This window comes from Verticillium dahliae, genomic scaffold (genome assembly GCF_000150675.1).
Source record: "Verticillium dahliae VdLs.17 supercont1.1 genomic scaffold, whole genome shotgun sequence".
Taxonomy (NCBI): Eukaryota; Fungi; Ascomycota; class Sordariomycetes; order Glomerellales; family Plectosphaerellaceae; genus Verticillium; species Verticillium dahliae.
This window is the reverse complement of record NW_009276921.1, coordinates 1,768,884-1,795,619: the sequence shown is the minus strand read 5'-3', so window position 1 is coordinate 1,795,619 and position 26,736 is coordinate 1,768,884. Positions and strand designations below refer to the sequence as shown.

The 26,736-nt window shown below is 56.8% G+C and overlaps 9 protein-coding genes across 9 annotated transcripts; 6 read left to right on the top strand and 3 right to left on the bottom strand.

The window, feature by feature from the left end:
* Positions 1–214: 214 nt before the first annotated feature.
* VDAG_00546 (JmjC domain-containing protein) lies at positions 215–1,855 on the top strand (the record flags this gene model as incomplete). The annotated part of the gene is made up of 1 exon (XM_009651923.1): positions 215–1,855. The coding sequence occupies one exon, from the start codon at positions 215–217 to the stop codon at positions 1,853–1,855; it is 1,641 nt and encodes a 546-aa protein (XP_009650218.1).
* An 82-nt stretch (positions 1,856–1,937) lies between these two features.
* Positions 1,938–3,569, bottom strand: VDAG_00545 (uncharacterized protein; the record flags this gene model as incomplete). Its single annotated transcript, XM_009651922.1, has 3 exons — positions 1,938–2,213; positions 2,323–3,495; positions 3,546–3,569. The coding sequence occupies 3 exons, from the start codon at positions 3,567–3,569 to the stop codon at positions 1,938–1,940; spliced, it is 1,473 nt and encodes a 490-aa protein (XP_009650217.1).
* Positions 3,570–4,237: 668 nt separating this feature from the next.
* Positions 4,238–5,052, top strand: VDAG_00544 (uncharacterized protein; the record flags this gene model as incomplete). Its single annotated transcript, XM_009651921.1, has 3 exons — positions 4,238–4,428; positions 4,487–4,583; positions 4,642–5,052. 3 exons carry the CDS (start codon positions 4,238–4,240, stop codon positions 5,050–5,052), a joined length of 699 nt encoding a protein of 232 aa, XP_009650216.1.
* Positions 5,053–5,387: 335 nt separating this feature from the next.
* On the bottom strand, positions 5,388–7,910 carry VDAG_00543 (chloride channel protein; the record flags this gene model as incomplete). The annotated part of the gene is made up of 1 exon (XM_009651920.1): positions 5,388–7,910. The coding sequence occupies one exon, from the start codon at positions 7,908–7,910 to the stop codon at positions 5,388–5,390; it is 2,523 nt and encodes an 840-aa protein (XP_009650215.1).
* A 459-nt stretch (positions 7,911–8,369) lies between these two features.
* VDAG_00542 (serine/threonine-protein phosphatase PP2A catalytic subunit) lies at positions 8,370–10,519 on the top strand. The gene is made up of 6 exons (XM_009651919.1): positions 8,370–8,973; positions 9,081–9,122; positions 9,179–9,284; positions 9,337–9,870; positions 9,929–10,001; positions 10,070–10,519. The coding sequence occupies exons 1-6, from the start codon at positions 8,827–8,829 to the stop codon at positions 10,140–10,142; spliced, it is 975 nt and encodes a 324-aa protein (XP_009650214.1). The 5' UTR covers positions 8,370–8,826; the 3' UTR covers positions 10,143–10,519.
* A 670-nt stretch (positions 10,520–11,189) lies between these two features.
* On the bottom strand, positions 11,190–12,357 carry VDAG_00541 (uncharacterized protein; the record flags this gene model as incomplete). Its single annotated transcript, XM_009651918.1, has 2 exons — positions 11,190–12,296; positions 12,346–12,357. 2 exons carry the CDS (start codon positions 12,355–12,357, stop codon positions 11,190–11,192), a joined length of 1,119 nt encoding a protein of 372 aa, XP_009650213.1.
* A 4,749-nt stretch (positions 12,358–17,106) lies between these two features.
* Positions 17,107–19,031, top strand: VDAG_00540 (SH3 domain-containing protein; the record flags this gene model as incomplete). Its single annotated transcript, XM_009651917.1, has 3 exons — positions 17,107–17,414; positions 17,473–17,635; positions 17,691–19,031. The coding sequence occupies 3 exons, from the start codon at positions 17,107–17,109 to the stop codon at positions 19,029–19,031; spliced, it is 1,812 nt and encodes a 603-aa protein (XP_009650212.1).
* Positions 19,032–20,119: 1,088 nt separating this feature from the next.
* Positions 20,120–24,827, top strand: VDAG_00539 (phosphoinositide 3-kinase regulatory subunit 4; the record flags this gene model as incomplete). The annotated part of the gene is made up of 2 exons (XM_009651916.1): positions 20,120–20,333; positions 20,407–24,827. 2 exons carry the CDS (start codon positions 20,120–20,122, stop codon positions 24,825–24,827), a joined length of 4,635 nt encoding a protein of 1,544 aa, XP_009650211.1.
* A 686-nt stretch (positions 24,828–25,513) lies between these two features.
* Positions 25,514–26,590, top strand: VDAG_00538 (U2 small nuclear ribonucleoprotein A; the record flags this gene model as incomplete). Its single annotated transcript, XM_009651915.1, has 5 exons — positions 25,514–25,592; positions 25,648–25,720; positions 25,819–26,083; positions 26,164–26,298; positions 26,348–26,590. 5 exons carry the CDS (start codon positions 25,514–25,516, stop codon positions 26,588–26,590), a joined length of 795 nt encoding a protein of 264 aa, XP_009650210.1.
* Positions 26,591–26,736: the final 146 nt, after the last annotated feature.

The window sequence follows — 26,736 nt, the reverse complement described above, 5'->3', positions numbered from 1 at the left end:
AATTCACCGCGGATGTCACTTTGCTCAGCGACTGTCGTGAAGCTCACTTGAATGCTTCTGGTTGCAGGGTAGGATACGCCGTTGGCCAGCAGCGTGGAACCGACAATTGTCCAAAAACAACCACAAAAGACGACCGCTTTAAACTTCTACCGCCCGACCTCCACTGCCTCACTTGCCTTATTTCCCTGAACCCGAAGTCATCGCTTCTCCGACGATGGACGCGATGCGGAGTCCCAGAGATGCCTTGATGGATAAGTGCAAGGCGACTGTGACGGACATTGGACTGGATGCACACAAGCGGTGCAGCATGCCGACAGGCTCGCCGGCCGAACAAGGACTGCTTGCTTTGCCCAAAGAATTTTTGGAGACATTGGGCCGCCTGGCAGCTGACACACTGGCGCTCCGAGCTTTCAGTCCTGCCAATTCGTCAGGTTCAACAGAGGATGCGCTTGAGCTGCTAGAACGACTTGATCAGGAGCTCGACAGGACTTACAAGAAGTTCTATGAGTTTGTGTACCAAGATCTGCCATACTGCTGGCGTCAATTATACACAGACCTCAGTCTTCTGAAATTAAGTTGTCTCGTCGCCTCATCGCCACAATATGACTCCAAGAGTCCAGCCTGTAATGCTCCAGCCTCAACTCTGCTCAGCGACTGCGATCTCAACAAGGCCGTGGAGGCGCTTGACAAGGCACTGATCCTGGCCGGTGGCGCTGGCATCACGCGTGGGAGGCAGTCAGTTGAGTGCTTCCTTCAGCTTCTTGAGGACGCGGCGGTGGACCACACAAAGTCAGATAACGACAGTGAAACCCGTCCTTCCAAAAGGCCACGGCTGGATACCGGGCCATCATGTTCTGGGTCATGGGATAGCGAACGGTCGTTCCCTCGGAGTCGCATCTTCGAACCAGACCTTCGGCACCCTGTGGAAACTTTCCACCAAATGTCCATGCAGAAGTTCCAGCAGTACATGGACGAAGGTACCTCACGCGGCCCGAACGGGCTCCTGCCTTTCGTTGTCAAAGGGCTCATGAATGACTGGCCCGCCATGACGACCAGGCCGTGGCGCAAGCCCGCATATCTCCTCTCGAGAACCTTTGGCGGTCGAAGGCTCGTTCCGGTAGAGGTCGGGCGCACCTACGTTGATGAGGGCTGGGGCCAGGAGCTCATCACCTTTCGAGCGCTGCTTGATAGGCTCGAATGCCCCGAAGCGCCCAACGAATCCGAGGTTCGCGATGAAGGTACACAAGAGAAGATTAACGAGCCTATCAATCCGAAGCCGGTTAGCTACCTAGCTCAACATGAGCTCTTCACACAGCTTCCTATTCTCCGCAACGACATACCGACCCCAGACCTCTGCTACACCAGCCCACCACCGCACCCTCTATCTCGCGAACTTGACAAGCCGGAAACGCCACTTCCCCTGATCAACGCATGGCTGGGCCCGGCCGGCACCATCACACCCCTTCACACGGACAGCTACCACAACCTCCTCGCCCAGGTCGTTGGCGCCAAGTACGTCCGGCTCTACTCGCCCCATGACACCGAGGCGCTTTGTCCGCGAGGCGAGGATGACCAGGGCATCGACATGCACAACACGAGCGCGTTCGACGTCGGCGTGGTCGAAGGCTGGGACGAGTTGCCCGACGGCGAGGTGGCGCGGGATGAGATCGAACTGGAGGAGTTCAGAGGCCTGAAGTACTGGGATTGCATCCTGGAAGAGGGGGACATGCTCTACATCCCCATCGGATGGTGGCATTACGTGAGGGGCTTGAGCGTCAGTTTCAGCGTGAGCTTCTGGTGGAATGGAGATCACTTCATCAGCAATGATGAGAGTGTAGGCGAGGACAGCGCATGATGACAGCCGAGGCCGTCGCGACTACTGTCACGGTGTTACTGGCTGGATGCATTGTCAAGTTTCAGGTATGCAACTCTTGCTTTCATCCCCTAGCCTCGCTGGCGCTGGGATCCTCCTCAGCAGCAGCATTTTCTACGCTTCCTTGCGCCTCCCGCCTTGCCTTCGCACCCGCCTTCAATTTCTCCCACTTCTCGCGATACTTGGCTAGCGTGCGCTCCATTTTCTGGTTCTCCTTCTCCAACGCCTCTATCCGCTGCACAGTCAACGCCATCTGCTCCTCAAGCTCCTTGTTCTTCGCCTTTAAACCGGCCGTATCTTTCGATCCCTTGCCCAGAGGGAGGGCCGCCAGCTGAGGTGGCTAGTGGCGAAGTCGGCCTCCGAAAACGCATACTCTCTGCGAGCGCAAGGCTTGAGTTCTGGGCACTCGCTTCAAAAGCATGTAGGCGGCGGCTCAGCTTGTCGAGAACATCCTTGAGACTTTTGTTTTCCATGGCCAACTCCTCTGCCGTCTTGTGAGACCCCGAAGCAAATGACCGGGCTTCGTTGGCGTGGCTCATGGTCCCGCGGCCACGGCGCTTTGTGGGCGAGGGGGGTGCGACCGGTGTATCTCGAGCATCCACGAAATCGTCCTCGTCATCTTCGAAACGGCCACTGTCGCCTCCGACATGGAGGGAGGCGTCCATACGACGCTTTTCCTTGTCGGCAAAGTTGAGAATGTTGGCGTATGACATGGTGTGTCCGCTTGTAGGGACCACGTAGAAAGACTCGTTGGGGTTCTGGCCAGATATGGCGCGCATGGTCGCGCGCGAATAGATTTTTGACAGATCCGGCTCGGCTGCCGGTGCTGGCGACTTGTGCTTTGTGCGCTTGACAGGCGGTGAGGCTTCGGGGGTCCAGGTTTCCGCAACTTCCTGTAGGGCAGATTCCTCTGCGATCAGGGGCAGTCCAGCGAAAGCCAAGGGAGCAGAAAGGCGATTCATGATAGTTCCAAAGGTGTTGTAGAAACGAGAATAACCATCATCGCTCGGTGCCGCCGCTGGCTCCTCAGCCTCCGGTTCCTTCGACCTATGCGTCTCCGCTCTTGATGGTCCAGCTGTAGGGGGAACCCAGCCAGGCCTGCCAGATTGATCGAGCACATTCTGCATCTTGGATCTGGATCTTTCGCTGCGTGGCGACACCTCGAGGTTGCCGGGGGCCTGATCATTGCTAACGCTGGGCGGCACCAGCTGGCCCCTGTCGCGAGCCTTGATGCCCCTGGCCGAGGCCAGGTTGCTAGCGATGGAAGACGTCATGGGCCTGGCGGCCTGGTATCGCTTGGACTGAAGAAGAGAAGGGACAGGTCCAGTCTTGGCAGGTGGCGCCGCTGCTGGCTGTTCGCCCTTGGATGTCGCATCGTTGGTGATTTCCGTAGCGGTGTTTGCTTGCTTCTCGTCGGATTCGGTTCGCTCGAGACGGCGCACGGGGAGTTTTAGGAGTTCGGAGAGGCGCAGGTGGTGCTCCTCAAGGAGCTTGAGTGTCCTCAGAGCTTCGATGCTTGTCGTGGATCGGGCGGCGTTGGCGAACTCGCCTGCAGCAAGAGTGTGTTCGTTGATGGCAACAGTTGTTGATGCATTCGCAGCAGCTCTCGCATGATCATGCGCCTGTCTCAATGTCAGATTTAGGTGCGGCCGTTGACAGTTGAAAAGCAAACCTTTGTTAAGGGTGATTCTTCCATGTTGGCTGGGATCTTGATCGATCGTGTGACGCACCCAGACGGATCACGGTCACATCGATCCAGTGGAATTCGTTGGCAAGGCTCAGTTGGTTTTTATTTCGCCTTCCGCTTCTTCTGCATGTATGATTGAAATAAAGTTGGAGCACGGTTCGGAAAGGGGGTCGGTTCACTTGCGCAAAGCGAAAGCGAAAGCAAGTGCAAGTAGACAGCTACTTGGTACGTATTCGAGGTTCCGCCTGTGATGCGATGCCGGTGGACACTTTTGGCCGTCTTCGGAATGGACCTTCCCCAGAAATCCCCCCGCAGTTTGCAGCAGCTCAGATGATCGATGCGCGCTTATGATAAGGCGCTGGTGGCGCTGTGGCCAATGCCATTGGAACGCGGCAAATCCATGTCGGCTACCCTGTCCAATGCCACTTCTGGACAGCCGCCGGTTCACTCGGTGGTCTGTCAACAACATCTCACGACGAAGCTGTTCTAGTGATTGAGGGTCAAGGTTGAGCTTCTGATATTTCGTACGCCGCTCTCATTCGTTGCCGACATTGCTTTCTTGTTTTCGACTTTGAGAATCTTACGGCATCGTCTTGAATGTTTGGCTGCCGTCCGCAATCATTAAGATCACCTTTGTTTTTTTCAACTCCATTGAAGCATCATCAGCCCGACACCCGATGCTGCGCCAGAGACAACAGAAGCCAAGTCAACAAGAACAAAGACCTGGGGCTTCGATTAAATCAATTCAACCTCAGACTGGGGACCAAAGCACTGCATTCGCGATGAGCTGGGCTGAGCAAAACGAATGGGTCGTTCTCGCAACTGCGAGCGGTGCCTGTGCTGCCTTCAACGGCGTCTTCGCTAAGCTGTGAGTTGCCTTAGCCCAAACCATCCTTACTGATGATCCCACCCACTCACACTCCCAGGACGACTACGCAACTCACAACGACCATCGCAACGAGCCTTTCCAAGTTCCTTCACCTGACCAGTGTTGAAGGCGCCTTTGAAGTTGTGCTCCGAGCCGTAAGCCCCATCTAGGCTCCCGCCGCAACTCATCAATCTGACAACCCCCCCCTTTTAGGTCTTTTTCGGCCTCAACCTTCTCTTCAACGGCATCATGTGGACTCTGTTTACCAAGGCCCTCGCAAAAGGCAGCTCCACGACGCGCGTGTCCATCATCAACACGTCGTCCAACTTTGTCCTTACGGCCCTCCTCGGCCTCGTTATCTTCTCCGAGTCCCTGCCGCCCATGTGGTGGTTTGGCGCCTTTCTCCTCGTGGCCGGTAACGTGATTGTCGGCCGCAAGGATGACTCTGCCGGCGAGGAGGCCACCGATGGCGGGTACGCGGCGGTCCCGCAGCAGCCTGCACTTGTACCCGACAGCCCGGTTGACGAGCGTGGTCCCAAGGTCAACGGGTACAACGACGACGAAGATATCATCGATCTGGGTGATTTGAGCACTGAGGGAAGCAATGGGCAGGGTCGGAGGTAGAATACATCATGTGACTGCTGATGGTGTTTCCACATGTGGAAGAAGGAGTTTCCATACACCTGCTCTAGGTTGCGCTACATCATGACCATGCTCAAGCTGGTTGCCCCCGAACAGACAAGATGACGTTTGACACAAAATCAGAAAGAAGGCAGGCTGTGTGTTGACAGTTAAGATTATAAGACTGATAGAACACTGATGATGAATACAAACCAATGCCACTGTTGGCGCATGTCTTTGAATAAAGTACCGTAAGTAGAACAAATCCCGATGCGCCGCCCAAACTAATGTACCTAGAAAGCAAATCTAATAACTTTCAAAGCGTGAAATCGTACACATCAGCGGTGCTCAAGCTCCACGCCCCCATCATGGATGTCGTCCTCATCGCCGTCCATGATCTGAGTGCCCTGCCTATTGCTGCTGGGCCCGCCGAATCTCCGTGGCTCATCAACAGAACTCAGACGAATCCTGCCACCAGAAGCGCTCGAAACCTTGCCGGACACCCAACCCGCAGCTCTGCGTATAAAGGTCCAAAGTCTCTCCTGACCCTCCACAAGGTGACGATCGACGCGGGGATTTTCGGCCGCCTCGACCTTGAATTGGTACTTGAGACAGTCTTTGACCGTCACGAGGCCAGCGAGTTTGCCATGGTACTCGATGAGAATGACACGGGGTCCGATCTTGCGGAACAACTCCATCACCGTCTCGAGTTGGAGGCGGGGATGGACAGTGACGGGGGTGCTGTCAATGTAGCGACTGAAATCGACGGTGCTGGGTGGTGTCGAGTCAGCGTTGGCCGATGCAGAGGGCGTGTTCGGGTTCGGTGAGCCATGCGATGATGGCTGCATGAATATGCACTTGGTCTGAGGCAAGATAGTCCTCTCTCGTCTAATACGTTCGAGAGCATATTGCAACTCGGTACGACCGATATAGCCAGCCAAGATCTTGGTCCTGGCATCTTCCACAATGGGAAATCCTTGATACTTGTGTTCTTCCAGTAGTTGTTCAATCTCTTCGATGACCATGCCCTCGGCGGGTAAGAAGACGACGGAGTCACCCATAACCTCAGATACAGGGACGCCGAAATTGTGCTCTTCTTTGTTGTCGAGAAATGGGAATCCGCTGAACCAAATCATGCGATCAGCGATTCCGCCGTGGCCGAAAAGGTCGCTGACTGCTTTCGTGACACCAACCACAATCATGGTCGGCAGGATGTAGGTCAGGGCTCCGGTGAGTTCAAACATGATGACGACCACAGAGACCGTGATGTGCATGATGCCACTCAAGGCGGCAGCTGATCCGAGGAAGGCGTAGGTTCCAGGGGTAATGCAAGGCTCGTCAGGCTTGCAAGCGGCAAAGAATACGCTCTGCGGATTCGCCTGGTACAACATTTCAACCAGAATGCCCACGGTCCGCCCAAATGAAGCGCCAATGGCCATGGATGGTACGAATATGCCTGCCGGGACTTTGCAGCCATAGGAGATAATGACCAGGAATATTCTGAGGACGGTCGCTATAGAAAGCGAGAAGACGTTCCACCATTGCTTTTCCTTTTCACAAAGGCCGTGATAATCTTCGCCGCCCTCGCACTCGAGGAACAGGATCTCCATGCTCTCTGTCATGTCAATCCGTAAAAACACATTGGGGTAGCAGATGATGCCCGTCGCAAAGGCGAGGAGAGTTGCCTCGAGTACGGGATACTTGAACAGATACTTCTTCCTGAATGCCTGGTACCGCAAGTTCCACTTCATGACGAAGGCACCGTAGAGGCCGCCGAAGATACCCAAGACGATGTAGAAGAACGTTTCAAAAAAGTGCCAGTCGCGGTCATAGCTGACCTGGAACATGACCAGTTGGCCAGTCCGGAAGGGGTTCATGGCTGCCAGGACAGCAACAGCAACCAGGGCGCAGAAGTAGCTTCGCCAAAGGGTCTTTAACGGGAAATAGCTGGACATCTCTTCAAGGGAGAACAAAACCCCGCCAATGGGACTTCCGAAGGCGACAGCAACGCCAGCCGCGGCGCAGGCACTCAGAATCTCCCGTGTCTTCGAGGCGTTGTTCCGGTACTTTGCGAACAATCTCGAAATGACATTGCCCGTGCAGACGGCGTAGTGAACGCTGGGACCCTCTTTTCCTACGGAGAGGCCCGATGCGATGGCCAGTGGCAAGCAGACAGACTTGATGACCAGGGTCCAGAATCCCAGGAAGCCCTTCATCACAAAGCCGGCAATAATGCATTTGATTTCGGATATGCCAGAACCTGCGGCGTATGGGGCGAACGACTTGACAAGGGTCGCCGATGTGCATGCGAATATCGTCGCGAAGACGATGTAGAGGAAGTAGTTTGCGGGCCCAAAGCCAGTCCATCGATGCCATGCGTCGCAGCCATTGTCCTCGCCCCAGCAGCAAAAGTTCTCGTTGAGGTAGAAAGCGGTCGTACAGTAGCCCATCTTTATGTCGGACAGCCACTCAGTGATGATGTTCAGAAACGCAGCGTTGAGACCAATGGCTATGCCTATCAGGGTGACAACAAGCCAGCCTTGTGCAGCGTCGTAGGACTCCCACAGGCGATACCTCCATCCGGGCATGCCGTTGTCGACAAGGCCAGCCCTGCGACGGCGCCGGGACTTCCTGCGCGCTTGTTCCCGCGCGGCATCTTGAACCCAGTCTATTGTTGTAAAGTCCTCATATCTCTTAATCTCAGCGATCTCTTCTTCAATCTGCTGTTGTGCCGGCAATCTACGCCTCGTGCCCCCGCCCTCTTCGGCAGTGGAAATCGCGAACGACAACCTCGAGCTGATGGACGGCCGGCGACTGCTGAGGTTTGGGGTCTGCGTGAAGGAAGTGGTGTGCGACGTCATGGTGTTGAGGGCACGATCATGTTCGCGAGAAGCTGGAATCAGTGTTGACGCTTGGATGACGTCGGTAAGGGCTGCTTCTTCAACTCGGGGTCGGTTCTCGCGGAGGTTTGGTCGTGGGAGGGTTATTGGCAATCGTTCAAGCTCGAGCTCAATCGAGGCAGCTCGCTGTTCTTTGGCCAAGGGACCTTGACGTACCGTACCGATGCACCTACCACCTGGTGAAGTAAAGCAGGCACCCAGGGGGTTTTGGGGGGGGAATTGCGTTTACTCCTAGGACAGAGCTACGCTGGTAATGAGAGACTTTGCAATGTGGTGGAATTATGGTGCACGTGCTGGTACCTCAGTAACCCCACCGCCCCTGGCCCCATCCCTTCATCTCTCACAGCAAGCAAGCAACACTGGCAAGACTGGGTTGATGGAAATGGGACCTGCACACGCACTGCATCGCACCGTCTCGTCATCCTTTCTCCTGCCAATTACCTCCATCAACAACAACCCAACATCGACCACCTCACCCTGATTCCGACCTCGCAACCAACCAGGCTACGACGAGAACGACGAAGACGCTTTTGGTCGCGCATCCCATCCGTGCAACATCGGCATTTCCAATTCAAAGCATCAACGGGGAAAGCTCGGGCGCCCCTCAACGAGGCTATTGCCCCACGTCTTCACACCCTGATCCGTCCCAGTGCTACACACCACCTCCCCAAGCCGTCCCTCTCCCTCCGACCTTGCGATCAGCTCCCTGACCGAGCAACACATTCCCATCTCCTTCGCTGACGACCTCCACGACCCTGTCCTTGACGACGAACACGCTTACGAACACGCACTCGCCCGGTTGCTCCATCTCACCGCACTTTCCCCCAAATCGTCTCGAGCTATTGAGCTATTGACCTCAATAAACATGGACACCAACATGGAAGACGCTGGGCGCCCAGCCGAAGTCTCCCCCGTCCTTGCGAACCTGGAGCCAACCACCATACCTACTCTCGATGGATGGATCGAGAGCCTGATGAGCTGCAAGCAGCTGGCGGAGACGGATGTTCAGAGGCTCTGCGAAAAGGTCAGCCACGCCGCCCCTTGAGACCTGAACACGCGAACATCGTGATCTTATCGCAAAGACTCGCGTGACCCTTCAGAATGATTGATCTGACCATGCACAACGTACAGGCACGCGAAGTCCTACAGGAGGAGTCCAATGTTCAACCAGTCGTACGTATCGCCACCGCTCCAGCCCGGTCGCCAGCTTTGCTGACCCCGCATCATAGAAATGCCCCGTCACAGTCTGTGGTGATATCCACGGCCAATTTCACGACTTGATGGAGCTGTTCAAGATTGGCGGCCCTAACCCTGACACCAACTACCTCTTCATGGGTGCGCCCAAGACGTTTCCTTTGCCCTTGCGCCCTTGCTGATTGATGGACAGGCGACTATGTCGATCGAGGCTACTACTCCGTCGAGACCGTGACTCTTCTCGTCGCGCTCAAGATCCGCTACCCGCAACGCATCACCATTCTCCGCGGCAACCACGAGTCGCGTCAGATCACCCAGGTCTACGGCTTTTACGACGAGTGCCTCCGAAAGTATGGCAATGCCAACGTGTGGAAGTTCTTCACCGACCTCTTCGACTACCTTCCCCTCACCGCCCTCATCGACAACCAGATCTTCTGCCTTCACGGCGGTCTCTCCCCGAGTATCGATACTCTCGATAACATCAGAGCCCTTGACAGGATTCAGGAGGTTCCCCACGAGGGCCCCATGTGCGACCTCCTGTGGTCTGACCCCGATGACCGCTGCGGATGGGGAATCTCTCCCCGTGGTGCGGGCTACACATTCGGCCAGGATATTTCCGAAGCTTTCAACCACAACAACGGCCTGACCCTTATCGCACGTGCGCATCAGCTTGTCATGGAGGGCTACAATTGGTCACAAGACCGGAATGTTGTCACCATTTTCTCTGGTGAGACTGCCCTCAGCTCCATCAACTCCAATGCGGTGGCAATGACTAATTCTTACAGCACCCAACTACTGCTACCGTTGCGGTAATCAGGCGGCGATTATGGAAATTGACGAGCACCTCAAATACACCTTGTGAGTAACCCCACCCGTCTCGCGCCCGCGCAAGCAATACCTGATCCCCCGCAACTGACATTCAACAGCCTGCAATTCGACCCATGCCCTCGCGCTGGGGAGCCCATGGTGTCTAGACGCACGCCTGATTACTTCCTTTGATCAAATCCCATGTATACCCAAATACCGTCGTTTCGTGAGCATTCTGCATGTTCTCCACGGAAAGGTGCAGGCTATGATGACGCGCTGGACCTTGGGCCACGTGCGCCAGTACGCGGACACCCTAGTATGATAGGATCAATCCAAGGGCCAGCACTTGTTTCCAATCGACCCAAGAAGAGCCTTGTATTTGCTGTCCCAACTATGATGGGAGCGTCACTAGCGTTTTGTCTGCGTGTGGTTCGCGCAAACCAGTAGATGTTTCACCGCAAGGGCAACCCCCCGTATAATGATCGTTGGCGGCACTTCTAGATACTCTACGGACCATAGACAAGCAGCGCCAGGTGAAGATGCTGATGCCTAATGAAAAGTCATGTTACATATCCCGCCGGATCGATGTGATGAGAGTTGGCTGCTCTGCGATGTTCTCAGCCACTTACATTTTTGGCTGACCATGGCCGACCATTCGCCTGACTTTCCAATAATGAAAGTCTCATGTTGGGTGCGGTCTTTTCACTAATGCAAAGCCTGCATCGTCGCTTGCGATCTCGTCTGTTAGAAAAAGATTGCAAGTTCCTTCTCCTCACTGCAATCCTCAGGTGGGCAGAGTTGTAAAGGGTCTGCAGGTTGGCATCCTTCCTCCGCCAACAGTCTGTGCCTCTGAAGCATGAAAAGTGAAGATGGGCTGAGGGTTGCCTGCATCAGCACTGGTAAGCGTTCTTGCTACTGACGTGAGCAAGCATGTCAGAAAAAACGGCCAATCGAAAGGCCCTACAGTAGGGGTTGGCGATGATCTACTGGTCAACCAGGGGTGTTCCAACACTCAGTGTACCATTCTTTTGTCGACCACCTGCGAGTACTTGCTCTTCACGACTTGCGATAGCAAACTATGCACAGGGATGCCTTTCGATATATTCATTAGTAAGTGTTGAACAAAACAAAACCCCATCGTGGCAGCCCTGCTCGCTGGAGCTCTATATAGTCTAGTGTGGAGTGGTATCAAAACAGCCAAACGCCTTCCCGCGCCACGATCCTTCCGGCATTTCCTCCTCAGACAATTTCGTCGTCTTTCGAAGCAGCAGCCGTCGTCAAAGGCCCACCCTGCTCGCCATCAGCCCTGGACGCGACGGCCTCCTCGCTGTCTTTCCGGTCCGAGTAGCTGGGCGCGACGAGGGTGCCCTGCGCCTCCTGTTCCTCCTCCGTCATCTCGCGGAAGCGCTGGTCGAAGCGGAAGATGAGGTAGGCGGCCACGACGACGAGCTCGAGCATGTAGTTGAAGCAATAGTAGGCCGGGCGCTCGTGGTACCAGGCTGGGTCGCCGGGCATGCGGCGGGGGCTGAGGATCGAGGTGGTGCGGTAGGCGGCGCCGACGGTCAGGACGGCGGAGCCAAAGGCCATGAGCAGGGCAGAGCCGCGGACGGTGCCGGTGCTTCGGTCGTCGGGGTGGATGACGCGGGAGGCGAAGCTGCGGCGGGCGGCGGAGCTGCCGGTCGCCTCCTTCTCGGCCTGCTGCTGGCGGTGCTGTTTCTCGATGGGGGATGACAGGATGGCGACGGTGGCGGCAAAGGGCGCGGGCAGGAAAGCGATGACGACGAAGGTCACCGAGGCGACCTTTTGGGCGGTGAGGCAGTCCAGGCGCACCTTGGGGTCGTTGGTGAAGTAGGTGAGGATCGTGACGTTGACGACCGTCAGCAGCATGATGGGGAGGAAGGGGATGGCGGCGAAGAAGGGAATGGTGGAAGTCTTGCGACGCCAGCCTGTTGCGCCACGGACCCCGAAGAAACGGCGCATGAGGCGCGGCGAGACCAGGAGGTTGAGGACAAAGATGACGATGACGCCGGCATTGGAGATGATGTTGGCGGCGATGGCGAGGTTGATGTTGTCCGGCACGGCAGCGTAGGAGATGCGGAGCGTGAGAGCCACGATGCGGAAGACGCTGTAGATGATGAGGAGAACCTGGAAGGGAAAGGGACGGCCCCGGCCCTTATTTTGGCGGAGGATGAGGATGTTGGATAGTACGCTGGTAAGGTATAAGACGAGGTGGACGGCGGAGACGGGCACATCAGTGGATGTATTGGGGATGAGGCCCGCCACAGGAAACGGCGAGAGATATGGAGGGCGAGGCTGGATGATGTCAGTCAAGCCAGGGACGACGACCTAAGACGTCGCGGGCGTCAGCGCCATGGGCGTTGTGGTCAAGACGCACCTGATCAGACATGGTGTCGAAGCCCGAAGATGGATAAGTACAGGGCTGATAGGTGCCAAGAGAATGCAAGTATCGGCACAAATATCGTGATGGTGTATCGGAACTGCGACCCGCTGCGCCTTTTGTGTGTACAGGATGCAGGCAAGGGGTCCCTGATCTGCGCAAGAAGTGTTCTAGAAGACACACTGAAGACGGAAAGGTTGTTGGTGATATTGAGGTTGCAACCGTGATAATGATGAATGGCTTGGGATCGTGGCTGATATATAGTATGTCTGGATAAGTTCGTCATCATGGGAAGACGACGGTAATAGGCTATATACCAAGAGCTCTTCATCAAGAAACCCCTTCATTGACCTCCGCATTTTGCCGGGTGTCGGGATTTGTTGAGTCTAGAGGGCGTTTGCCAGGCCCGTTGGCTATGCCTTGCCATGACATGACGAGAACGTGCCACACTGTTCCACACAGCGCATGCGACAATGAGCCACTCAAGGAGCGGACGCCGCGTGCATCGGGCATCCAGGCTCATCCCAAGTTGGACGAAGTGGTGGGTCACTGGTCGTGATGTCGGAGGTCGGTGGTTATCAGCAGCGTCGGTTGCACCTTGTTTGCTGTGAACCAGCGCGACCACGGACAACGTAAGCGCCGGTTGGCCGTGCTGACGCCAAACCTCGCAACCAAGCTCGGCCTCCCAGCGCTGCTCTCGCCTTTACTCGGTTTCGATCTACGCGCCAGAGCCCGAAGACGAGTGCAGGCTGAATAATGCTCCACGTGCCAACTCCCCAAACGCCGGCCTTGATGCTCGCCGTGGAGTTCAGCTCGCTCATGGTTCATAAGAAGATACCTGAAGGCTCGAATGCTTGGTGCCAGAGATTGACTGGTGACGCATACGTGTTGTCCACCTACACAGCATCTGTCATGTACCAGCTGTGAGCCCCCCAAAGTCGTGGTCACAGCAGCGAATGGTGGCCGTCCTGTTGATGTGAGGGGTGCTGGGCGCTGTTCCTTGTACCATGCTGCATTTTTAGCAACTAAAAATGCAGCAACTTTCCCGCTTGTCAGCAAACCGCAGACGGTCAGTCAGACGACCAGGTAGTGGGCAGGCTACGCAGGCCGCCTACAAGCCTCGACCGCGAGGGGTGACTGAAAGGCATGGGAACGTAGGGCCTGATTGTCAAGTCGCCCAAATGGCACCTTGCGGCCTCCACCAGCAGGCCATGCGGTAACACGACCCAAGCCAGTGGTTCTGTCGCTCGCTCCCAGGAATGAAGGCGACATATACGTCACACTGCCATACTTGTACATGTCATGCCGTTGGTAGGGCTCTCCACCTCACGATGTAACGATTTGAGGAAAGTTCGTGTGTGAAGCCCGTATTGCATTCCAAGATGCCCTGCGTCTTGCCCGTCGGATCGCACAACGAGGAACATGGCCGTGATTCAGGGATCACGGTGATAGCATTGGCTGTTATGGTCCAGTTCTACAGCGATCGCTGTTTCGGAGTGCCAGCTCAGGGCCTCGCAACGCAGGCCCAAATAAGGGGGTTCGCATCAGGCCAGGCAAGACAGCGTCGACGGCTTTATTGGCGCGTCGAACAAGTCGCCCAGGTCTCAGATAGTTGAGGGAAGGGTTCGAGATGGGAGACATGGGGCCACTGCCGAGTCTTGAATATGGTGCTCATCACTCAGGGGCAAAGTAATGCCGAGCGTCCATGTTTGTGTCCCTTACTTGACCCAATATCACCGTATGCCGCAGTAACTTTCTTGCCTACCATGTACTGACTACTACTAGGTATCTTGGTCAGGAGGTGCCGCAATTCGTGCTCGGAAAAACAGAACAGCCGAGGACTCGAAGGCTTTCGTCCTTGGAGCTAGGAACCGCACGTACTGCGCGTCATTTTCACCAAACACGACGGTAGTTGGGCGGCTTGGCGGAAATTGGCCCCCATCGTCTGTTCGACCCGACAGCGCTCGCGGCTGACAGGCTGACGGCGAACCAGCGACACGACGAAGAGCGATACCACGGTACACGCATCGTCATTTCGCTCTGCCCAAGCCCCGGCCAGTCTGGCAGTCCTCTTCAGCCAATAACCGCAGGCCAACCCAAGACAAATCTTAAACGTGGCCTTGGCTGGCCGGGGGTTTTCTTCTTCCAGGCTAGTCCCTCTTCGTTAGTGGCCGTGTATGATCATCCTGGAACCCAGCCCTGGTCCTTGTCGACGCTCCTCTGTCAGGTTGTTGTTTATCACTCGACCTTGCCGACCTCATTTGCTGATTCAACTGCCTCTTGAGGGGTTGAAGAGGCCAGAGGGGAGGGCAGAGGGCGTCGTTGTGGTACCTCCATCTGAAGCTTTCCGCGAACGTCCTGCTGGAATGGAGGATGTCCTGATGGTGTGTAACCTGATACCACTGAGGATCTAAACGACCCTGGCGGCAGCGTGGAAGCAAACATCAGACGAGATTTCCGTGTGGACGATGGGTGCACAGCCCTGTGCATCACGACCGTTATAGTAGCACGGACGAGGTCCGGGAGCCGGGCTGGGCCTGTCGTGCAATCATGACAACGAACTTGAAGCAGAAGAAGAATTCTTTGCTGGAGGAATCAAACTGTAGCTCTCATCAAGTGGTGCACCATGAACTGATGTCGAGCTTGGAGAAACACCTGAGACTGTTCAAGGCCCGCCATCTTGCCAGGCACAAACCACAAGCAGGCCGCGTCAATGACGCTCACTCCGATAGAAACAGGAGTCGTCTCGCCAGCGCCTCAAAGAGCTACGAGTACTTACCTGGGTATGGTACATTGTGCGGAACGTGGGCGGTCCTGCATGTATTGCTCGTCGAATCACATATTGTTGCCGCTGGCAGCGAGTTGGCGACCTGAACCTGAGATACAGTGAGGCAAGGGAGACAGCGAGGAACTGTTTGTTTCCCTGGGATGAGATTGCGTGTTTCGTTTGCAATGGAAAAGATATTCCCGCAGACTGGCGATTTTGTGCTTGCCTTCTTCCAGTTGTTCATGTCGAGTACATCATTTACCTGACAAATGTGCAACATTTGTGTGTCCAAGAACACCGACCGCTCGTACCGCTCGGCCTCCCATGCCTACTCAGTCTTTCGCTAGGTACCTCCTGTAGATTGACAGCTCTGTCAACGAGAATACCAGGAAGCTGTGTCTGGCCATGGCATGCCCTGACATGGCCCCGTCGCGGTCGCGGGCCGGCTGGAACCTCCCGCTCTTTGTGTGCGCATCGCGTTTTGCCTCGTCTCCTGCCCCCTCCTGTTGCTTCCCTTCGGAGGCCAAGAGGGCTCGATTCAGGGTTCCTGGTGCTTGTCAGGACGGGGGACGGTGTGTACATGTATTGAAGGTAAAGACGCAGAGGGGCCAATTTGACGGCGGGGGATCCTGTAACGGATGCATGCCCTGAAAGGAGGAGGTCGGGGCGAGACCACTGCACACAACTGCCCCACCTGGACGACGAACCTTCATACTGTCCAATCAGCACCTCGGCCATGACCCCTGTCCCTCACGACTGGCGCTTGTTCCTGGACCTGAATCAGGTCCGGGGCTTCCTTGCCTAAGGTTCCTTGGTACCTAGGTACCTAAGGTACCAGTACTCGGTTGGTCCGTTCACCACCTCCTCCACCCCTTCCTGTCTGGCTTGTACCTCTCTCTCTGATCTCGCCCACCCGGCCCATTTCCCTCCTCTCTCGCTGCCGCTGTGTCGTCTTGTTGTTTCGTCTCGTCAGGTCGTCGACGTGCATTCCTTCCGTCGACCTCGTCAAGTGTACCGTGTGGCATCCCGCGCGCCAGAGGTTGGAGGGAGCGAGATATCCTTTCATGGGTTGCCCCTCTCCGTTAACGACAATTCTCCAAACGACAAACAAAGAGAACGATACCCGCACCATCGCTAGCCTCGAGTCTCTTCCGTCTCCCAGCCTCACGACTCACTCAACCTCGACGACTAGACCGGAGGGTTCTCCATCGCCCGGCCACCGCTGCCTTCGACCTTCCTTCTAGACCAGATCCGCACCTTTGTGCCTCTTAATCGTACTCTGTACACCCTCACCACACACTCGTTACTGTAGCCATTCTTTGCGCGACACCCGCATTCAGTCTCGATCTATTCTTTTTTCCCTCTCCCCCATTTCAACACCACGACGGCTGCTCGACCTAGCCCCGACAGTGGACAGCGCATGCCCGCCTCCTCAGCCGTTCAGCTCCACACTTGCGGCAGTATCCTCGACTTGTCGGATCCGCTGCAATAGGCAGAGGCAACCACAACAGCTGAATCACGTCCAGAAGTCGCCTGACGTTCTTTCCACCGTTATTCTGCGCCTCTTCTTCTCCGGATTATTACTGCCTTTGTCGCCTTTTCGGGATATCTTTTAATCATACTCGTGCTGCTGCTGCTGTGACACCAGGTTCGTACCTTCCCATACCACACTTGAGTCGTGTCGCTGGATTGAATGGTCGCTGCCCGTCCACCACCCCCCCTCCGCTCGCCACTCGTGGCTGCCACGCTTCCACGCGCCGGCTCTTGGCTAGAGGCCGTCGCTGGCACGCCAGGACTGGAACAACGGCAGTTGACCAGATTCCATAGCGAACCCGCTCTCTACTTTTCGCTTGATCATATTGACCAACCTATGTCTTCAGAGAAATTCTTGGTTACCAGCTATCACGCCTACCGCCCACCTTCTACATTTCAGGGACCATCAGCTCCTATAATTCAACAATCACACTTCTCTCTCCAAGACGCGCATCGTCATGGCGGTTTCTCGAGGAGCCGCTCCGTCGGTGAGACGCTCGCGTTCGAACCGCGACACTCTGTTCCAATCGACGACCACCGGAATTCTGCTGTCTCTGCTATCCGCCCCCCTCGTGGTTTCTGCGCAAGGCAACGGCCAATGTGTCTCACTCCAAGGCTCCAAGATGTGCCCGGCATTCCAGTCCGCCTCTGTCTCGACGACTGGCTTTGTGGCAGATATCTTCCCTTTCCTGCCCTTCGTTTCCAGTCGAGAGACCTTCGATCAGCAAATGGGATCCTACATCCGGACGACCTATGTGCAGCAGAAGTAAGTCTGACGAGTAAAGTCGCGTAACCACAGCAAAATAACTAACCCTCCTGCTCAGATTCGCCCAAGATTTTGGATGCGGCAACATCGACCTGAGAAACACCGATGAGCTGTATCCACGTTTCACAACCTCGGTCATCTGCAATGCCATTGTGCAAAACTCCGTCCAGGCCTGCAACTTGGCGAGCGATGATGCGCCGCCACTGTGTGCGGACACTTGCGTAAGCGCCCATTTCCGTGGCTCTGTTCAACAAGCTTCGTGCTGACGAGTTCTAGGCGTTCTACGCGCAAAGCGAAGCGCTGATCACATCTGATCGAAACCTCTGCCCCAACCCAAGCAATGATTTGATCTCCCTGATCCGAGCCGACTTCACAAACTGCTACATCCCGCCTGGCTCTCTTTCGACTGCCAATTGTGTGCAAGGCGTGGCCAACGAACCAAACAACTGCGGTTACGGCAACAGTACTATCGGTCTTTGCTCTTACTGCGCATCCGGTGGCATCAACTCTACGGATACTTGCTGTTATAACTCGGATGTCGACAACAGATGCGCCGATGTTGTCCTCCCCTCTTTGGTCCCTTCCATGACGTTCACGCCGCCGACTTCTTCACCTACGTCCAGCACCAGCAGTACTTCGGCACCATCGGAAGACGGTAATGACAACGGAAGCGCCGGGGGTCTCTCTGGCGGTGCCATTGCTGGAATTGTTATTGGTTCTATTGTGGGCCTCATCCTCATCGCAGGTCTCATTTTCCTCTGCATTGTTTGCCTGCGAAGCCGCCGCAGAAGGAACGACAGCCATAATGGGAGTGTCTTCAACCAGCCCTCGCCCTCAAGACAAGGTCCTTTGGCAGAGAAGACGGGCGCGCCCGCTGCTGCTCCTGGGTTTGACGTTCTGCCTGGTGGTCGCATTGCACGCATGTCGGCTCTCGAGGGTACGCCGGACTCATCGCCGAGCGGTGGTCGCCACGCGGGCCTCGCAGCCGCGGCAGGTGCCGGTGCTGGGTACATGGCAGGCCGCGGTAGAGACGACAATTCATCCTCCGACTTGGGCAGCAGTCCGGGCTCCGATGGCCGCACCGGAATGGGTGTTCTGCGACCGCCCCCCACCAGGAGGCACGGTTCCTTATCAAGCAGCTCGGTCCTGGCAGGCGAAGACCCGCAATCCCCAACTAGTGCGGGCGGCATGTCTTCTCCCCAGGGCATGGCGAGTCAGCAATCCGAGCAACTGCCATTCTTCAAGGACTACTACTCGTCTGACGACATTCACCCAGGCGATAGGGTTGCCGTGCTGTGGGCCTACCAACCCCGAGCTAATGACGAGTTCTCGTTAGAACGAGGCGACATGCTCAAAGTGGTGGGCATCTGGGACGATGGCTGGGCCACAGGTGTCATGATGGACGAGCGCGCCGACGAGTGGGACGCCCGACGACAAGCACAGCGAGACAGCGGCGTTTCCAGCACATCAGCCCGCGGGCGCGACACATCACCACCCGTCAGCGGCGAGATCAAGGCGTTCCCGTTGGTATGCGTCTGCCTGCCAGAACATTGGCGCAAAACGATTGAAGGCGACGGTTCCACGGAAACGGGATCCAGTGGCCATCCGATACCCTGACACTCACACTCACACTTGTGATGAGCTTGAGATACGTCTTTACGACAGCAGTTCCTTGTTTTTTTGTGGCATTTGGCTATGGCGTTCAGGCTTTTACGATTCATACTACCATTCTCCGTTTGCGGCGGGCTTACCATGTTCATACACGACCAGTCAAGCGAAGGCGGGCCACGCCGTTCTGATACAGGTCCGCTTCTGTTGTGTCTGAACGGCAGCTCTCCGTGTCCATTCTCAATCGTGCGACCAATATCGCGTGGCTCTCTTCTCCCTATCGACTTAACCGCCCTGTCACTATACCCGGACTGCGCGTCAGAGGTGGTTTGGGGGGATGAGCAAAGGTCGGGCAGAGCACCCTCTGTGGCTTTAATTTTGACTTGCCCGTTCCCATGTTGAAAAGGGGCTCGCCAGATGCTGCACGTCGTTGTAGAGTTATGACTGGCAGGGTTAGACAGAGAGGGGAAAGAGGATAGAGTTTTTGAAGGTTCTAAGCATCTTCATAAGGTATTGGCTTCATGCCATCCTAATTTACTTACATGACCTGTCTTAATTTGCGCTCGTGACCAATGCGTTCGTGTCGGATGTAGTTTCATGGTGCTCTTTGCCCACGTGCAACAATTGTACTCCAAGGTCGTCTGTATGAGGCTACTAGGTACCTATGTGACGGATCGAAGCTCGTGACAAGCAACGCGTGGAGCGCCTGTTAAACCAATCACAAGCCTCCAAATGCCCACTGTCGGGAGTTAGACAAACTGTCCCGCCGACGTCAGTCCCCGCATGCGCATGCTCCCTACCTACTGAGCTCCAACCACCAAGCCATTCACAGTCCCACCACGACAAGGCTATGCAGGTACCTCTTAAGTAGCGGGTAGCTAGCAAGCTGCAGCATTGACGACAAAGCAAACGGACAACAGGCAGCACAGGCAGAGGCCCGACATAGACAAACAACCAGCGCTTTTGTGTTTCCTCGCAGCCAAGACCCAGAGCGTCCAGCTCCGACCTGACCATCTGCCATCTACCTTACCAAGATGACTGGCCTATCCGCCACACCGACACAAGGCACCACATAGGCACAACGCCAGACTGACATCATGGGCCAAGGCTTCTCTCTCGCGACGCCGTATGCTGGCTCGGCCAGCATCGATGTTCCCGAGCTGTCCGACCTTGTGTACGAGCGGAGCCTAGGCACGGCGCGCTTCATGAAGAGCGTCCGCGCACGACACCACGATGGCGTCGTGTTGGTCAAGGTCCTGGCCAAACCCTACACGCCCCTGTCGCTCGACAAGTACAAAAAAGAGCTCATCGGTAGGTAGAGACACGATGGCGCCCGCACCAGGATATGTGCCACCTCATGTTGACTCTTCCTCTTCTCGTCTAGCGCAGCGAAAGGCCCTCGCCGAAGTCCCAAACGCACTCCCCTTCCAACGCATCATCGAAACCGAGACGAACGGCTACCTCGTCCGTCAGTTCCTCTACAACTCGCTGTACGACCGCATGAGCACGAGACCCTTCCTCGAAGACATTGAGAAGAAGTGGCTCGCCTTTCAGCTGCTCTGCGCCCTGCGTGACTGCCACGCGCGGGACATCTACCATGGCGACATCAAGTCCGAGAATACCCTCGTGACGTCTTGGAACTGGCTGTACCTGACCGACTTTTCCTCGCCCATCAAACCAATACTGCTTCCCGATGACAACCCCGGCGATTTCTCGTACTACTTTGACTCGTCTGGACGGCGGACCTGTTACTTGGCGCCCGAGCGATTCGTTGCGCCGGATGACGTGGGCACGAAGGAGGCCAAGCTCACCTGGGCCATGGATGTCTTCAGCGCCGGCTGTGTCATCGCCGAAGTCTTCCTCGAAGCGCCCATCTTCACCCTGAGTCAAATCTACAAGTTCCGCAGGGGCGAGTATGACCCGGTCATCTCGCAGATAAGCCGCATACCGGACAGGGACGTTCGGGACATGATATCGAGCATGGTGCAGCTTGATCCCGAGAGACGATACTCGGCGGAGCAATATCTCGACTTTTGGAAGGGCAAGGTCTTCCCAGAGTATTTCTACAACTTTCTTCACCAGTACATGGAGCTGGTCACGGACCCTTCCTCGGGCAACAGCCCGATCTCTGGCGCGTCCAGAAACCTTGGCGAGGCCGATGACAGGATAGACCGCATTTTCCTCGACTTTGATAAGATTTCCTATTTCCTCGGCTATCAACCTGGCAAGCGCGACACCCAGGTTGTACCCCTGGCGAGCAAGCTCGGCCTTGGGCATTTCCCAGTTCGACTCAACATTCCGAACCACGAGCAGTACGTGACGGGCAATCCGGATGGTCCCAAAAATGACGGTACCCTTATCTTCTTGAATCTCGTCGTGTCGAGCATCAGGCATACGGCTCGCGCGGCTTCCAGGGTCCGGGCTTGCGACATCCTGCTTGCCTTTGCTGAGCGAATACCCGACTTGGCCAAGTTGGACCGGGTGCTGCCTTACTTGGTGCTGTTGCTCGGCGACAAGTCGGACATTGTTGTCATCGCGGCGACTCGGTCGATCACGCAGCTCCTGCAGCTTGTGACAGCCATTTCCCCTGTCAACGCGTATGTGTTCATCGAGTACATCCTTCCGCGCTTTCAGACTTCGCTCCTCGGCCCCTCCCCACCCGTGAGCCCACTCGTGCGAGCAACGTATGCCTCGTGCCTGGGAGGCCTCGCGTCGACTGCGTTGCGCTTCCTCGAGATGGCGGCGACCTTGAAAGCCAACGGTGCTCTGACTGTGGCCGATCCCGAGGTGGAACCAGGCAAAGAAGCAGAGGTATTGGCTGATAATCTCTTCGATGATGCTCAGCGCGAACTCTTCTCCATGTTCGAAGCACATACGAAAACACTCATCGAAGATACGGATGTCTCGGTCCGGCGTGCCTTTTTGACATCGGTTCCGGAGCTGTGCATCTTCTTCGGCCCGGCTGAGGCCAACGACATCCTGCTCACCCACCTCAACACATACCTCAACGACCGGGACTGGAAGTTGAAGTGCGCCTTCTTCGATGCCATAGTGGGGATCTCGGCGCTTGTCGGCAGCGTCAGCCTCGAGGAGTTTATGCTGCCCCTCATGGTGCAGGCGCTGACCGACCCCGAGGAGTTTGTCGTGCAGTCGACTCTCCACTGCCTGGCGCAGCTGGCTAATCTGGGGCTCTTGTCCCGGGCCCGGTTGTGGGAGTTGATCGACATCATTGGCAGATTTACAATGCATCCCAACCAGTGGATTCGCGAGTCGGCGTCAGAGTTCCTCTCGCAGGCCGCCAAGTCGCTGTCGCCGGCAGATATCATCGGTATCGTGCTGCCGCTCATCCAGCCGTATCTGAAGACAGACAGGATACCGGCATTCGGCGAGCTCGAGCTATTGGACACCTTGAAGCGACCGCTATCCCGAGCTGCGTTCGACCAGGCTTTGAGCTGGGCGCAGAAGACCAAGAAGAGCAAGTTCTGGACGCCGTCACAGGAGCTTCGTCCCTCAGTATCCAGCTCGTTGCCCACCGGCCTTGCGACCAAGTCGTCCAAGGACCTGCACGTCAATACACTCAGGCAGTCAGCGAGGACGACGGAAGATGACCAGTGGCTGGCGAGGCTGAAGAACCTTGGCTTGGGCCACGAAGATGAGTTCAAGCTTGTAGCGTTACGAGACTTTATCTGGCGGCTCAGCCTCACAAAGACCGGCATTGAGAGTCCTGGCGAGCCTACCACGACTAACGAAGTGGTGTCCCTCCAGAGCCTCGGCATCACCCGTCAGACGGTCTTCTTCGACCAAGAGCTACCTCAGCAGCTGCCAGATACCCCTGAGCCGGTCAAGCAAGGGCCCTACACTATCGCGGACGCACTGCTCGATGCGTCCATGACGATCAACGACTCGGCGAGCAAGAGACGGCTGGCTACCTTGAACAGCTTGAGGACACGCGTGGTTGAAGGGCCTCCCTCTCGTGACGTTTCGCGCACGCGACCGATTGACACGAAGAAGAGGGCAGGGACGGGTCAAGGTAGTAGCCTTTTGACCGTCGGCAGCCCCGTTGATGACGATTCTTCCGTTAAGGATCAGCCTTATGCGTCACGGAGAGCCATGCGACACCAAGCAAGCGCGTTGAGTCTTCTGGGACGCAAGGAGAGTAACAAGAGCGTGCCCGAGACGAGCATGACGGAGACGAATGCTTTTGGAGAGGTCGAAGGGCCCTTTTCACAGGATACCGGCGCCCGCCCCGGTGTTGGGGACCGTCAACCGAGTGCAGCGACTCTCAGCGGAAATGTGAAGGCCAACCACTCATACGAGGGCAACGACCCCAGTATATTGAAGATGCTCGATGCCATGTACGTCAATGTGTTCCCGCATGACATTGTCGAGTTCGGACCACTCGTCACGCCCGTCAGCCGCCGCGAGGTTGTCAACAAGACGACAGGACCCGGGGGCGATGAGCCATGGAGACCTACCGGACGGCTTGTGGCGACATTTGGGGAGCATGCGGGCGCCATCAACCGTCTCATCGCGTCGCCAGACCACGTCTTCTTCCTCACCGGCGGAGACGATGGCACCGTTCGGGTCTGGGATACGGCAAGGCTGGAGAAGAACATTACCAACCGCTCGAGGCAGGTTCACAAGCACGCGCCTGACGCGCACGTGCTCGCACTGTGTTTCGTGGAGAATACGCATACCTTTATCAGCTGCGCCAGCGACGGCAGCGTCCACGTCGTCAAGGTTGAGACAGTGGGCGCCGCCGGGGTTCTGCGATACCTCAAGCTGCGCCTGTTGCGCGAGTACCAGCTGACGCAGGGCGAGCATGCCGTGTGGTGTGAGCACTTCAAGATGGACGCCAGCTCAGTGTTGATGCTGGCGACGAACAGATCGAGGATCCTGGCCATTGACCTGCGGACCATGTCGCTGCTGTATGTGCTGGAGAACCCGGTTCATCACGGCACACCGACGTGCTTCTGCATCGACCGCAAGCGTAACTGGCTCTGCGTCGGTACGTCACACGGCGTCCTAGACTTGTGGGATCTGCGCTTCAAGATGCGTCTCAAGGGCTGGGGCGTGCCGGGCAAGAGCGCCATCCACCGCGTCTGCGTGCATCCTAGTAAGGGCCGGGGCAAGTGGGTCTGCGTTGCGGGCGGTACGGGCCAGGGCGAGGTCACGGTGTGGGACCTTGAGCGAACGACATGTCGCGAGATTTACCGGGTCGGCGGCGGCAGTAAGGAGGCGCTGAGGGGCTACGAGCCGTGGCAGGTCGACGAGGATAGGGCCGAGGGCATGCTGGGCCGATATGCGACCAACATTGAGCCGAGCGGCGGCGGCGGCGGCAGCCACGGCACGGCGGACGGCGGTGTGCGCGCCATGGTCGCGGGCACGGCGGTCGGCGAAGACACACGCGACGTGCGGCATGCTTTCATCGTGACGGGGGGCTCGGACAAGAAGTTGCGGTTCTGGGACCTCGCGCGCGTCGAGAACTCAACCGTCTACAGCGGGCTCACGGCCGAGGAGCAGAGACCCATGTTCACGGCGTCTCAGCCGACGGCGGCGCTGGCGGTCAAAACGGAGAGGATCCCGCGTGCGGCGCCCACGGCACCCAATGCCGGGGCCGGGCGTGAGAAGAACGGCGCGGGTGGCGTTGGCGGGCGCAGCGCGCGGTCGACGGTCGTTTCGGTACAGCAGCAGCAGCTCCTCAAGGCGCATCTCGACTCGATTACGGACGTGGCCGTGTTGGAGATGCCCTATTGCATGACGGTGTCTGCTGATCGGTCTGGTGTCGTGTTCATCTTCTCATAAGAGGGCGTTTTTTGCTGTTGGGCGCTTGGGACAGGGTAGAACATGGATAGATACCGCTACATGATTCTGGGCTTTTTGCAGGTGATGATCGAGTTATCAGTGTCCGTTGTCCTGTGATGTTGGTTTGAGGGTTGGTGACGACGACATGAACATTCGTACCAGGATCAGCAACAAGGCCTCGGGTTTGTGTTGAATGGATTTTGCTACTTGGTAGAAGCTCCTCTACCATGAGTGTCATTGATCAGAAAAAAATCATCAATGAGAGGAAATGCAGTTGTTGTTGTGAACATCCAGAGGCTTCACACAGTGCAGACAGTGCGGAGATATACACACAGCTCTTATCTTATCGTGCGGCCAAAATTTCGTCCCCGCGGCGCTTGCGCTTGCACTTGCACTCACTGACCCTGGCCTGTCCGCTCCGTACTCTGTACTCTGGGCGCCCACCACATTCCGCCTACCGCATACCGCATCTTCAGCCTCGTCCACCATGAGAAGCGCACTCGACGCTTAGCCCTGCCAATTCCTCCACCACGACCAACGACGTCGCCGCCACTATCCTCCCTCCCTCAGCGGCTTGAACACGAGCTAAGCGGAAGAAGCCATACGCAGAGCCTTCAGTCTCATTCACCTTCGCCACGAGGCACACGACACCACCACCACCACGGTAACCCCACCGACCGCCCACGATGCGGCTCACGGCGGAGCTCATCAAGGACTCTCTCTCCTACCTGAACCCGCTCAAGGAGCGCGAGCTCGATCTCCGAGGTGCGTTGCGACAAGAACAGATACTACACTTTTGATCTAGAGCCAGAATTGATAGCGAGGCCCCTTCGCCGGGCGCGTGCGAGACAGGACACCGAATCCCCGCCATTGAGAACCTGGGCGCTGCCGGCGTGAGTCTCTTCCCTTCCTTCTGCTCTGCCCCTGCGCCCTGCGCCCTTCTGGCAGGGTCTGAGATACGTTCCTCGTTGACAAGCACAAGACTGACAAGACAGCCCCACGACTCGATCGACCTCACCGACAACGACATCCAGACCCTCGGCAACTTCCCCCTGTCGCCGCGCATCACCACCCTGCTGCTCGCCCGCAACCGCGTCGCCTCCATACAGCCCGCCCTGCCCACCGCCATCCCGAACCTGCGCCACCTTGTGCTCGCCTCAAACCAGATCGCCGAGCTCGCCGACCTCGACGTCCTCGCCAAGTTTGCCCGCCTAACCCACCTCGTGCTGATCGAGAACCCCGTCACCAGGAAGGAGGTGCGTGCTCTCCTCCCCTTTCCGCACAATGTGGACGACGGAGCGAATGGAGGACCTTGGAAAAGCTGACCGCGTCGCAGAACTACCGCTACTGGGTGCTCTGGCGGTGTCCCGGCGTCCGCTTCCTCGACTACGTCAAGGTCAAGGACGCCGAGCGCCAGCAGGCCGTTGCCCTGTTCGGCACGGCCGACGAGCCGACGGCGCTCGCCTCCAAGGTGCGTCGCCTACCCTCCGCCTTCTCAACACGGCATGCTGACTGCGCAGATCATGGGCGTCAAGTCCAAGACGTTCGACACGGGCGCCGCGGGCGGCATCGCTGCTGCCGGCGACCAGGCGCAGGGCTCGCGCCTGTCGCGCATCAAGCTCACCGACAAGGAGAAGAAGCGTCTGCAGGAGATGATCAAGCGTGCCGACAGCCTGCAGGAGATCATTCGGCTCGAGAAGATGCTCAACGAGGGGACATTACCCCCTGGCGTGCACCTCGATGCTGATGTCATGGAGGAATAAACCTGCCCTTCTTTTTTGTGGCTTGAATCCCCTGGAAAATGGCAGTTGAGTCTCGACAGGACACAGACGCAAGGGAATATCCTGTGGCGAGGGAAATAGATGCCCGCCTAGAGGAGAAGTTGCCCCAATTTTTTTTTTTGTGTTCC

Coding starts and splice junctions, on each gene's coding strand:
- VDAG_00542 (XM_009651919.1), top strand. CDS start 8,827: ATGGAAGACGCTGGGCGCCCAGCCGAAGTCTCCCCCGTCCTTGCGAAC. Junction 9,285..9,336: donor CACCAACTACCTCTTCATGG/GTGCGCCCAAGA, acceptor ATTGATGGACAG/GCGACTATGTCGATCGAGGC. Junction 9,871..9,928: donor TGTTGTCACCATTTTCTCTG/GTGAGACTGCCC, acceptor TAATTCTTACAG/CACCCAACTACTGCTACCGT.